At 35.4% G+C, this 12664-nt stretch overlaps 1 protein-coding gene across 1 annotated transcript; it reads right to left on the bottom strand.

The window, feature by feature from the left end:
• Positions 1 to 257: 257 nt before the first annotated feature.
• On the bottom strand, positions 258 to 3975 carry LOC113348565 (ribosome biogenesis regulatory protein homolog). Its single transcript, XM_026592391.1, has 8 exons — positions 3800 to 3975; positions 3417 to 3567; positions 3276 to 3327; positions 2984 to 3112; positions 1502 to 1619; positions 1039 to 1222; positions 797 to 910; positions 258 to 695 (listed from the first exon to the last, which is right to left on the bottom strand). Exons 1-8 carry the CDS (start codon positions 3901 to 3903, stop codon positions 495 to 497), a joined length of 1053 nt encoding a protein of 350 aa, XP_026448176.1. The 5' UTR covers positions 3904 to 3975; the 3' UTR covers positions 258 to 494.
• Positions 3976 to 12664: the final 8689 nt, after the last annotated feature.

The raw sequence follows: 12664 nt of genomic DNA, 5'->3' as shown, positions 1-12664 counted from the left end.
ACTCAGATTCAACTCCGCGCAACATGAGCAGCATCAGTACACGTAGCACTCACATCCTTCGAGCTAGGCAGTCGGTGACTGCTGAATTCATTTCAACCAAAATGTTAATCAAAAACCTCAATGCAGGGTGTTCTCCCTAATAAGACAGCAATAGCGGTGAAGAATCTATCAAACTCAAAGCAAGGAAAGAGAATTTCTCAATGAAAATAATACAATTTCTAATGTTTGTTTCTAGATTACTTTTGTTGAGACAATTATGTTCTGTATTTTGCTTCATCAACTTAGGCTGAAATACAAAATTTTCGCAAACAGGGATCCATAAGAAAGCAGATGCATACTTCTAAAGTATTTATAAAAACAACTTCTACCAAAAAGATACAACCAGCAAATGAAAAGAGAACGTTAAACATAAGATAAATTATGCTTTTGACACACATTTCACCTCTCATACTCATAGTATTACATTTCATTGTTGTTAATAAAAACCTTCAGATTTATTTCGATGAAGATTTCTTGAACGATGATTTTTTAGACGATCCTTTACCTGGTGATTTTTTAGATGATCCACTTGATGACGATTTCTTAAACGATTTCCCTGATGCTGGCTTTAACTTGTTTGCATATGGTGATGCTTTCCCATCCTGCTTCTTACTCCTCTTTTTCTTCTCATTCTTATCATTGTACATGTTGACAGCCTATTCAAAAGTAGATATCACTAGTGAGTTGATATTATGCATGATTAAATGATGAGCCCAATGCCTAAAGTAAATCAAAGATTGGTCAACAGTCAGCTTACCTTGTTCACGTCAAATATTTCATGAGAGTGCTTGGAAAAGAGCTTGTTGAGAACTTTATCAGTCTGCTCCCTCTCCAAAGAGCCCATTCCTTTTCCTTCAGCAACGGGGAGAAACTAAACAATAGAGACGATGGAAGACGAGCAATTCAGCAACATGTGACCGTCCCTAAGTTCATTACCAGAAGGCAAAAGAAAAAAAATATATAGTTGAACGAAACCGTTCAGTTTGCTGATATACATACCTTTCGGAACTTGCCAGGATGCTTTGGGGGTTTTTCTCCTGGTAGTTTTTTGTCAAACTTTCCTCCACTAGCGGTTGAAGTTGCTGCCATGCCCGCGACACTTTCTAGCTCATGCTTACCAACTTTCTTTTGTACAGATTGAGTTCCTGTAATAGGTAATGATGTTGCTGAAAGTTGAACATGGCTGCAAAAATTCTTCGTCAGATATTTTGGATAGTGATAAGGAAATAATGGTATCTCTGGAATTCAGTTTGTTGATCCATATTAAATTCAGCCAGGAAAACCACACCATGTGATTAACTTAGATAATTTTCGGATATTTGGAGCCAATCGCATGTCTTTTTGATCCACGTGTTAACATTTGGTGCTGATTTTTTTTTTTTAAAGCATTGCTAATTCTATGAGAATCCAGTAGATACCCAACATACAAGTTAATGTTTTTAAAGACAAACTTATGTCATACCTTGGCAGAGCACCAACTTTCGCAGCTTGCTTCAGATTCCGTAACCGGTTCTTCTCATTCTTTTCAACACGCTGCTTCTTTTCTGTTTGTCTCTTGGCAAAAGGATCCTCTCCTGGCTCTGCAAAAAGACCAAGATATAAAACACCATTAGCCAAACTTCTAAAATCTATCAACTTTCAAAACTCTTTTGAACAGTTCGCGAAAACCAATTACTAGTAGATGCTAGATAGACTAGAATGAAACACTTCTTCGCTTAGTTCATATCACTACTCAGTATACGGGTAGTGTCATAAAAGCTAAATTTGTCCTACAGCTGAAATAAAGTTAGTCCCAACATTTTATTCACTTATGGTTTAAGAACCAAAGAAACACCTGCATTGACTGCCAGAATGCTTAGAATTGATGACAAAAAGCTTACATGATTTATTAGACCATTATAGTGTGTAAACATCTATAAGTGAAGCTAATGATGTAAATCAGCACCAATTGACTTTCCCCGTTAAGCACAGTGATATAAACTTTATTTATATATACAATTTAAATGCTCCAGTCAGCACAAATATGACAGCCATTGTAAATCCAGGTGCACTTCAACAGTGGTATATGATATACACCGAAAGCAGCAGATTCATTTTTCATCAAAAGAAACGGCGGAAGTGTAAATGAAGAAACAACGGAATAACTCTTTATACATGATGACAGCACCCATCACTACCAGGTCAAGAAAGAAACTGAATCCACGAGTATTCATTTTCCCAACAAATTAGCTTATAAGCTAGAACTTGCTGATGCCTATTTATCCAGTCCTAGATTTCTACAAATTCCTTAGACATTCCTAATACAAAAAGTTCAGTCACTAATCAAGCAACAAGTTCTCAGAATGACTAAATAACTTTACCTAATATTTCGAAGTACCACCAACAAATTCTTATAATGACTCAGAGTTCATAATCAGCTTTTTGTTTTGGTTTCATCAGTGAGTTGACAATATACTGAGATGATCTGTTAAGAACCGGACCAATTACCAATACACTTCAAAAAGCAAGTGCTGATAAGGGCCTTAAACTCTAATTATCTAAACTTAGAATCCTGAAATGATTGACCTAGAATTTGCAGTTGTTAAGTAGGTGGTCAGTGCAGTAACGTGTACAAATTTAGGGCACCCATCTTACTCTTGATTATGGAATTCCTGGATATGGTAAGGCTGTGTCACCTGTCAGGAAGATTTTTCATATATCATTCCATTATTCTTTCAAATGCAAAGATTCCAGCTATTCAGTTCCATTGCATCCAAAATTTTATTCTAGTTTTCTTTAATTTTACTGTATCTGACAGCTAATCGTCATATCGCACTACTCCAACAACATCTTGCAAGCAAAATACACTAAACCATCGCCTAAAACTATTTCTATTTAGTACGAGACGTTCACCAAAAAATATTGAGTCTTGCATATATTAGATAACTTAAGATATATAACGTACCATCGGTCATCTTGGCCTCGATGATGGGAACATCTTTATCATCATTCACACGATCATAACCATGGCGACGCTTCCATGAATGAGTCTGTTCATCATAGACAACCTTGTCTTTCTTGCGGTTCTTAATACCTGCAATAATCAAAAAAAAAATCTTCACATTTAGCATATCAAGTAGTCTCTAAGAAAGATCCGCATTCTAAAAACAAAGCATTCAACTATATCTAGTTTTATTACAGGGATGATGATTCAACTAGATTCTGCAATTTATGGAGCTTTAGATTGGATAACAAACCTTTTGTTTTAGCAAAGGTCTCCCAAGCTGTAGGTGGTCTGCGCACTGGAAGCTGAAAATAACAAAGTAAAATGCACAGATGATAGTTAGTCAGCTAACAAGTCTAGCTTACAGAAACTAGTTCTTCATCAATAAACATACCGGCTTTTCCCTGGGCAACCTGGTGGTTGGTGCAGGCAAAGTAACTATAGGACCATCTAGATCTTCTCTTGTTGGTATATTAAAAACAGCATTAGCAATTGCTTGAACTAGCTCAGTCCCCCTTTGCAAGCATTCATTCGCTAATTCATCTCTACATACATATAGAAACGGATTTAGGGTTTGTTTAGTTACTAGTTTCACAGAAACAATTCAAATTTTTTTTTTGAAATAAAGAAAATCAAAAAAACCCAGAACACTGAACACATTAAGTAACAAAACCTACCAGAAAAAATTAATTCTTTTTAACAGTTAGTGATATAAGAAGAGCAACGAAAACCTGAAAAGGTATTGATTGAAGAAGAGATATATTTTGATTTTTTTACCTGTCAGAAGGAACTGATTGGAAGTGGTGATTAGGGTCAAAAGCCATTAGGTTACCCAAATCGATTTGATAGTTATCTGCTGCTACCGCCTCCATGGATTCCATTGGGTTGGTACTGAGAGAGGGTTTCTAGGTTTGATTAAAAACCCAGAGGAGGAAACAGAAAAAGAGAACGGCCGAAGTGTAGAAATGGGTTTATAAGTAGGGTTAGGGGTGCACAGAAAGTCCCGAAGCCTGCCGCCTGCCATGTACCGTCTGGGTCCGAAGAAGTTCATGGGCCTCCTACAGCCTGTCATGGGCTAGCCCGATCTTCCCCATAATTGTAGAACGATTTTTTGGGCACCATTATTTTCTGGGGACTGATTTAGTTACAAGGGGTGTCCTAAAAGATGGAGATGACTAGTTCACTCCTTAACCTAATTAAATTATTCTATTCTACAATTTTTCTTCTTCTCTTCTTCGTCAATTTATGATCATCTAAACTAATCATATACAAATCTAATCAAAATCATCAAATTTTCATCATCGTCGATTCATTGAATTTTGACCGTCGAGTAATCAATCTTTTGTAAACAAACTCGTCCATAAGTATTTTCCCACAAACCCAATATTTCGAATTCGTTTTTGATTGAAATTATAAGCAGCAATCGTCAAAATAAGGTTGGACATGGAGGTTACAGTAGTAAGTTCGGTTAGGATAATTTTGAAAAAAAAAACCTAGTTTACTACCGAACTTTTAAAGGTGGAGAACACGAAGAACACTTCGGCTAAGATTTTTTTTTTTGTTCCTAACCGAACTTTTGGGTTCTGTTGAGTCGCAAAAGAAAATTCCTAACCGCAAAAATGTTGAGTTCGGTTAAATCGCAAAAATAAATTCCTAACCGAACTTTACTCTGAAAACCTATATAATATGTTCGGTTAAGTCGCAATTTTTTTTGCTAACCGAACGAAGAGTTCGGCAATGTTTTATAAACGTTGTGATCACGCCGAACCTATAGAATTTGAGTGCATGGAAAAACTAAGGGTTCGGATGAATCACTGGTTCGTACAGATTTTGCGAACCAACCAAACTTTGTTGTTTAAAGTTCGGTTACAACGTGCTCGAGTCGATTGAAGCGAACAAAACTCTGTAAACTCAAGCATAGTAGTTCAGTTACACTTGATTTTTCATCAGCTAATCGAACAAACAAAAACTCCATTAAAGCTCTGGTTCGGTTACCTGTGTATTTTGGATTTACTAACCGAACTGCATTTGCAGAAAGTTCGGTTACATGTTCTTCATATAATATAACCGAACTATGTTGACCTAATTGAATTTTTTGTTATAATTTTCATTTTGAAGATATTTTAGGCCATTTATTGCGACATTAACTAAGTTACAAGCATACATCGGCACCCAAAGGATGTTTTTTCTCCCTAGTCACCCATCTCAAAACATTTTTTTTCTCCATCTTCTTCTGCTTCTACTACTTTAATCACTCAATAATTCTACTTCTTTTTAAAAAAATCATCTATTAATTTGACTTTAATCAATGATTAATTACAATTTCATTACACAAAAATAATCAGGGGGTAGTTTTGGTATTAATATAAATATGAGACAAGGGATAACCTAGATTTACTTCTAAATGTCCTACCCAAAATAAAACAATGATCCCCTCAAAAAAAGGATGGTCTCCAAAAAAACGTTCTAATTATAAGTGAACAGATCCGGGTTTTTGTTCAAATATTGGAGTCTGGCTTGTTTACCTGCTCGATAGCCTGTTTAGTTACCCGATCTTCCTGATAACCTATCTCGATAATGCCTTCCTAATAACCTATCTCGATAATGCCTAAACTAGATAGGTTATTAGGCAGAACTTCCTCTTTCTTTCTTTATTTTTTCTTAACTAGTTTCTCACCCGTGGATTGCTTATGGATATTGGACGCTTGTTATGAAAACTATTAAAGAAATAGGCAGCAATCACTAAGTATGATAGTCTTCTTACAAATAAAAAATCAATAAGCTAATATCTAGGTTGGTGTGCAAGAAAATAGAATTAACTAAAAAATGTTACAGCAAAAAAGTGTACATTGAGCATTGTCCAACTACAAAAACTCTACTATTCTATATTTACAAAGTTTTCGGATTTTCTTACAGGGGGTTAGTCGTGGGAGAGTTCGAGAGATTTTAATGTATTTAGGTTTTCTCCTGTTAGTCCTGAGGGAGTTTGAGGGAGTCTCTCCAAATCTCCGTTAGTCGTGGGGGAGTTTAGAGGAGTCTCCTAAACTCTCTAGAAAACACCTGTTAGTCGCTGGGGAGTTTAAAAAAAGCTCTTGAACTCCCTGTTAGTCATAAAACCCTTCAAAACTAGGGAGTTGGTTGCTTTGGGGAGTTCGAAGGAGTTTTTAGTGTATTTTGGTCTCACAACAAATCTCTCAAAAGAGTAGAGATTTGGGAAGGAGTTTGGTGCGTAGAAAACCATTGGAGAAAGAAAAGGAAACGTTTTTTTCCAGGTATGTTTTTTTTCTTCTTTGATCTCCATGATTGTTTATAATAGTTTGATTTGTGTACTATTTTGATTGTTTTTCATATCTTTGATCTCCATGATTGTTTATTTTGATTGTGTGTATAGTTTTTTTTTTGTGGGTACTCTCTCTCTGTCAAAACCCTAATTTGTGGTTCAAAAGATCTTGGTAAGAAATTGCATGATTTGATTATAATGATATCTTTAAATTCAACCGTTGGAATATGATGAAATTTGAGTATGCCGTAGTTGACCTTGTTATAGAAGTACAGTAAAAAATTCACGCGGATCAGGTCACGTTTTCTACTGCAAAGCTTGCACAATATATGACTATGGTCTGTTGAGTTCAAATCCCGAATAGGGGACTGATTCCTATTTATCTCATTCTCCGCTTATCGAACAAAGCTGAAATTTTATTATGATGTTTGTATATATGAAGGTTGCCTACTGTAGAAATTTCATGAAGTTATGATCACTTTAGGTACACCAAAGTGTGAGAAATCCGGAACTGAATTCTGTATGCACGTATTGAAAGTAGTCGGGTTATGAGTAATGTATCTTTTTGATGAACCGCTGGAATGCTATGATTTTTGAGTGTGTTGTGGAATATTGAGTTGTAAGTGTACCATAAAAATTTAAAGAGGATCAGGTAAGTATTAATACTGAAAAGATTGGACAATCTGAAACTGTGTTTCGGTGAAACATAATTCCTTTACAGCTATCTTCATAATTTGTTATGTCATCATGCATTAATTGGCTTGCTACTTTGCATGGGTGTCATTGAGAATCACTATCACTTGTTAAGTCATCTTATTTAGACACATAATTCTCTTCTATTCTATATGCCAAAGTTCAATACAGTGGCGTACTTCATTCCGTATTGGCGTGTTTTAGCCAATTCATATGGTGCTTTTGTTATAATGATATCTTTAACTTCAACCGTTGGAATATGATGAAATTTGAGTATGTCGTAGTTTACCTTGTTATAGAAGTACAGTAAAATTTTCACGCGGATCAGGTCACGTTTGCTACTGCAAAGCTTGCACAATATATGACTATGGTCTGTTGAGTTCAAATCCCGAATAGGGGACTGATTCCTATTTATCTCATTCTCCGCTTATCGGAAAAAGCTGAAATTTTAGTATGATGTTTGTATATATGAAGGTTTCCTACTGTAGAAATTTCATGAAGTTCTGATCACTTTAGGTACACCAAAGTGTGAGAAATCCGGAACTGAATTCTGTATGCACGTATTGAAAGTAGTCGGGTTCTGAGTAATGTATCTTTTTAATGAACCGTTGGAATGCTATGATTTTTTAGTGTGTTGTGGAAGATTGAGTTGTAAGTGTACCGTAAAAATTTCAAGAGGATCAGGTAAGTATTAGTACTGCAAAGATTGGACAATATGAAACTGTGTTTCGGTGAAACAGAATTCCTTTACAACTATCTTCATAATTTGTTATGTCATCATGCATTAATTGGCTTGCTAAATTTGCATGAGTGTCATTGAGAATCACTATCACTTGTTAAGTCCTCTTATTTAGACACATACTTCTCTTCTATTCTATATGCCAAAGTTCAATACAGTGGCGTACTTCATTCAGTATTGGCGTGTTTTAGCCAATTCATACGGTGCTTTTGTTGCAAGGAGTTGCTAAGGGATTTTCTTTGATTAACAATTTGGCTAAGTAGCTCTGCGTGTTAGTACTGTGTAATCTAGTATCACATTTTTTTATCATGTTTACATTAGACTGTTTGGTGTTATCACTATCCTTGCTTAATTAAGTTCTAGTATTAGTCTAAGTACTAATGTAGCTAACATGTCACACCATAGAATGGAAAAATCCAGCCAACCTGCTGAAAACAACAAGAAGAAAAAGAATGTTAGGAAGAATAAGAATACGGAACCGGAGACGGAAGTGACTACGAATTACAAACAATGGACAACTCGAGAGACTGAGAAATTATTGGAACTGTTGGTAGAAGCTACACTTGAGAAGAAGAAAGACACTAGTGGATGTTTTACTAAGAGAATATAATCAAGCAATTGCAATACATACAAAGTCAGCGTATTGAAAGACCAATGAGACGCCCAGTTAATTTGTTTGGATATAACTATATAAGGAGAGTTTTGTGTCAAGACCCAGAAGACTTTCGAAGAAGTTATAGGATGTACCCTGATATTTTTCTAAAACTATGTTGTATCATTAGAGAAACTACATCAATATGTGATACAAGATGTGTTTCTATTGAAGAAATGCTTGGTACATTTTTACTCGTTGTTGGCCAAAGTTCACGATATTGCACAATACGTGACACATTTGGTCGCTCTCGGTGGACAGTTAGTAAAAACTTCAACAGGATGTTGCGAGCTTTAAATTCTATAGCTCCGAGGATGATGGCTAAGCCAACAAGTGCAACTCCATTTAAAATTCGTGAGAGTACACGATTTTATCCTTACTTTAAGGATTGCATTAGAGCTATGGACGGTACACATATCCCAGCAATGGTAGAGAAAAGAAATGCAGCCGTTTATCGGAATCGACATGGAATTACATCTCAAAATGTGTTAGCGGTTTGCAACTTCGACTTGGAGTTCATATACGTGCTCAGTGGATGGGAAGGGTCTGCTCATGATTCGAAAATACTTAACGACGCAATGACAAAAAGAAATGGACTGAAAATACCGGAAGGTAATTTTACTTTTATCTAATGTGAAGTTTTGAGTTGTTTGGTTAAGTTATATTCGGGTTCTACTTGACGAAGTTTTCTTTTTTTGTTTTATTCAGGTAAATATTACTTGGGGGATGGTGGGTTTGCAAACCGACGATATTGTTTAACACCATTTCGTGGCCAACGTTATCATTTGAAAGAATTTTCTGGTACGGGTAATCATGCGAAAAAAGGCTGAAGAGTTATTTAACATGCGTCATGCTTCTTTGAGGAATGTAGTTGAAAGATTGTTTGGTGTTGTGAAGTCTCGTTTCTTGATCTTTAAGTCTCAACCTCCATTTCCGTATCAGGTGCAAGCGGAGATAATGACAGCTTGTGCAGGCCTACACAACTTCTTACGAAAAGAATGTTGTTCAGATGAGTTTCCGGTCGAGGAAGAGGAAGATAGCCATCCATCAACGCTTGTAAATGACGATGAAATTTTGACACAACAAACTCAAGAACAACAACGTCAAGAAGCTAATGCATGGAGAAAGAGTATAGCGGATGATATGTGGGAAAATGTTCGTGAACAAAGGGAGTTAGAATTGTATGGAGACCGTTAAATTGAAGGGAAAAAAAATTATCTCGTTGCACAAAATAACATACTATTGATACAGAGATATGATCATTTTCATTTATTTTTTTCTTTTGATTAAAGATCAATGTTATTTGCAAATAATGGTTTATTGTTTCTTAAAAGAGAATGAGTTAGGAGTGAACTCTCCCAAACTCCCCCAAACTCCCTCTAATAAACTCCCTACACTCCCCCAAACTCCCTGAACTCAAAAACACAAAATTCTCTCAAACTCCCTACACTCTCTCAAACTCTCTCAAAATCCCTGAGATTTAAAATACACTCAACTCCCCCGAAATCACTCGAGAACCAACCACCTGTTATTCTTTTTGTCGAAATCAAGACAATAAAGTGATTTCAAAATTGAATAATTATCCTAATAGAATATTTTTTAGCCAATATAATACATTTCATGCCTTTCTTACCTGCCTAGTCAAGGAAATGCCTTTTTTACCTGCTTAGTCAAGGCAATAAAATGGCGTCAAAATCCAGTAAATATTGCAACTAAATATTCTCCATCATTAATGAGAATATATAGATTGTATCTTACCAATATCAGTAATTCTAAAGCACCACCAGACATTATGCAATTGAGACCTTCATCCAAACAATAGAACCGTGTAGACTGCTAACATATATTACGTTGAAGTAGCGGGGTTTGTTCGATTGATACAGGTCCATTTTGATATTTGCATAATGGTCCTATTTCAACATCTAAATTGATGATTTACCAAAAGCATTTAAGTAATTTGCAAATCGGAAATGTTATTTGGCTCTCTATTCTCCACCTCCCTATTCACCCTCTTATAATCTAAGCCTCACATCTATATTGAAATCCGCATTCAGGTTTAAGTGGGGTTCACTATTCCCCTAATGTGAAGTTTAGATTGTAGGAAGGAGAATAGAGAGGTGGAGATTAGGAAGCCAAATCAGTTTGCAAATTGAGAAAAATAACAAAATAAACTTGAATAAGAGTTCTTTTATAGTTTAGAGAGAACGAACAAAAATATGAAAAGTTCCATATATTATTGAGCAGTGCTATCTCACGCAGCTGCCTGGAACGGCTTCCTAAGCAACATGTTTTTAAGACGTTAGATCATGAATCATATCTCCTTGGATACATGTAGGGATGTTAAGAAAAAGAGGTAAGTGTGAAAAAGTCCTTATAATACATTGAAAATCTTGTCGTTTCAACTGTTCTTCTTCCCTATCTTCTTTCTGCAGCAATGGAAGTTTCTACTATCCATGAACCATGATAGTCACGCAAACTACAACATCTTATGGTTGTACCTAATATTTACCGGCGTCATCTATACTTCCAATCTATCAGCCTAGTTAACTCAATTCCCTCTTTGACTAAAAACTGGATGACCCTAACAGATTTTACCCATGAAAACAAAAATCACCAGATCGAAACCGGCATAAACGATTAACGCAAACAAAAGTTTAATGCAGAAGCTTATATTAAAATAAAATTTTGTTTTATTTCAGTAAGTTTAGAAACATGATCTACTTCTGTTTTTTTTTTCTTTTTCTATTGTTTACCTTATCGATTTTCATTAACACCAAACATCAATACTCAATGAAAGTTGTGAGTTGTGACCACCAGCTAATAGATCACAGTTAAATGTTTGATCCCATGATAGATTTTACAAATCATCATGGCTACCTCCCTTGAAATCAAAAACAAATCGTGATTTTTTCTTAATTCTAGAGAGAGAAAGAATTTGGAGAACTTACAGGGGGCAATATTAAAATTTCTCGGTTATTGACTACAGTTGTACATCCTCATCTGACAAACGTGGAGGATAACTAACAAGTTTTACCTTATCCGTCAAAATTGTAATCTAACGGCTTAAAATCTTGTTGCTTAGGAAGCCGTCCCACGTAGCTGCCCGGGACAGCACTGCTCTATATCATTTGCTACCTCGATGCCTTTGTTTCCTTCATTTTCCTTATGTTACTGATCAGGCACACGCCTTACTTTACTTTTGCATCGGGGTATATATAAAATTCAAAATTTACCTTGACACCACATCCAGATTTTGCACACTACCTTACAAAAATCATAAAACAAAAAACAATTGGATGAGCACATTAGCATGATGATTGCTTAAATCGAGATTTTGATTTCTCTAAATTAATACCTTATTAAGGGTATTTGACCTAAAATCCACGAGAAAAATTACAAAAAACAATGAAAAATAAAATATAGTAAATAAAGAGTAAGTGTGCGGGCGCTAGAAAACCTAATTCGGAATGGAATTTCACGGCGTTAAATGGCATATTAATGAAAGCATTAGCTTGCTAAATGATTTCCTCTCTCTTCTCTCTCCTATGAGAAAAAAGAAAACTTTAGAACTTCCTTTTTATTGCTCAGATCTCGTCTTTTTTGGCTAAATCTGAGCAAGGATATTTAGTTTTTCGTGAATAAGAATAATCTAATTGTGTTTTTAGTTTTTATTTTTGTTGTTTTTGGTGTTTATGGACACATTTCTACGTTGTTAAGGCGATCTTTTCTTTATCTTTTGGACGATTTTCTCTTCGCTTTAATAGCGATTCTTTCAATTTTCCTTGGTGTTTCTTGGCTTGCTATTCTCGATTCATCAAGAACATCAACGATTTTGCTCGGCGCGGCTTTGGATTCATCTTCAACAAAAGGGATTTAGGCCACCCGGATTCGTTTGGATCTACAAGATTTGGGGCAAAATACTCCATTTTGTTTGGAGCATCTCTTATTAAAAAAGATATTCATTTTAAATAGTCGGAGTTGTTTCCGGTTCACACCATCATTCATCACTACTACATCTACAAATTAGATGTCTTTGCGGTTCATGGCTCTTTCTCTTCGCGATGTACTTGCAATTGGTGTCATCTTTTGTATTTGGGTTTTGATTATCTTGTATTTGGTGTTTTTGATAATCTTGTAAGCAATCATGTAATCATCGTTTTGGTTTGAATGAATTGAAATGTGATTTTACCAAAAAAAAAAAAAAAGCTTGTTAAATGATTTCATCACCTCATCTGGGCTTAATTTTGCACCAATCGCAAGGTTAACATTTAAGAAAAC

The sequence above is a fragment of the Papaver somniferum genome, chromosome 2 (genome assembly GCF_003573695.1).
Source record: "Papaver somniferum cultivar HN1 chromosome 2, ASM357369v1, whole genome shotgun sequence".
Classification (NCBI taxonomy): Eukaryota; Viridiplantae; Streptophyta; class Magnoliopsida; order Ranunculales; family Papaveraceae; genus Papaver; species Papaver somniferum.
The sequence above is the reverse complement of the archived record's forward strand: the minus strand, read 5'-3'. Positions and strand labels throughout refer to the sequence as shown.

Excerpts from the sequence above, each read along its gene's own strand:
- LOC113348565 (XM_026592391.1), bottom strand. The coding sequence starts at position 3,903 with ATGGAATCCATGGAGGCGGTAGCAGCAGATAACTATCAAATCGATTTG. Across the intron at positions 1,620-2,983 it reads CGAGGCCAAGATGACCGATG|AGCCAGGAGAGGATCCTTTT; the intron begins GTACGTTATATA and ends GTCTTTTTGCAG. Across the intron at positions 1,223-1,501 it reads AAAGTTGGTGCTCTGCCAAG|CCATGTTCAACTTTCAGCAA; the intron begins GTATGACATAAG and ends GAATTTTTGCAG.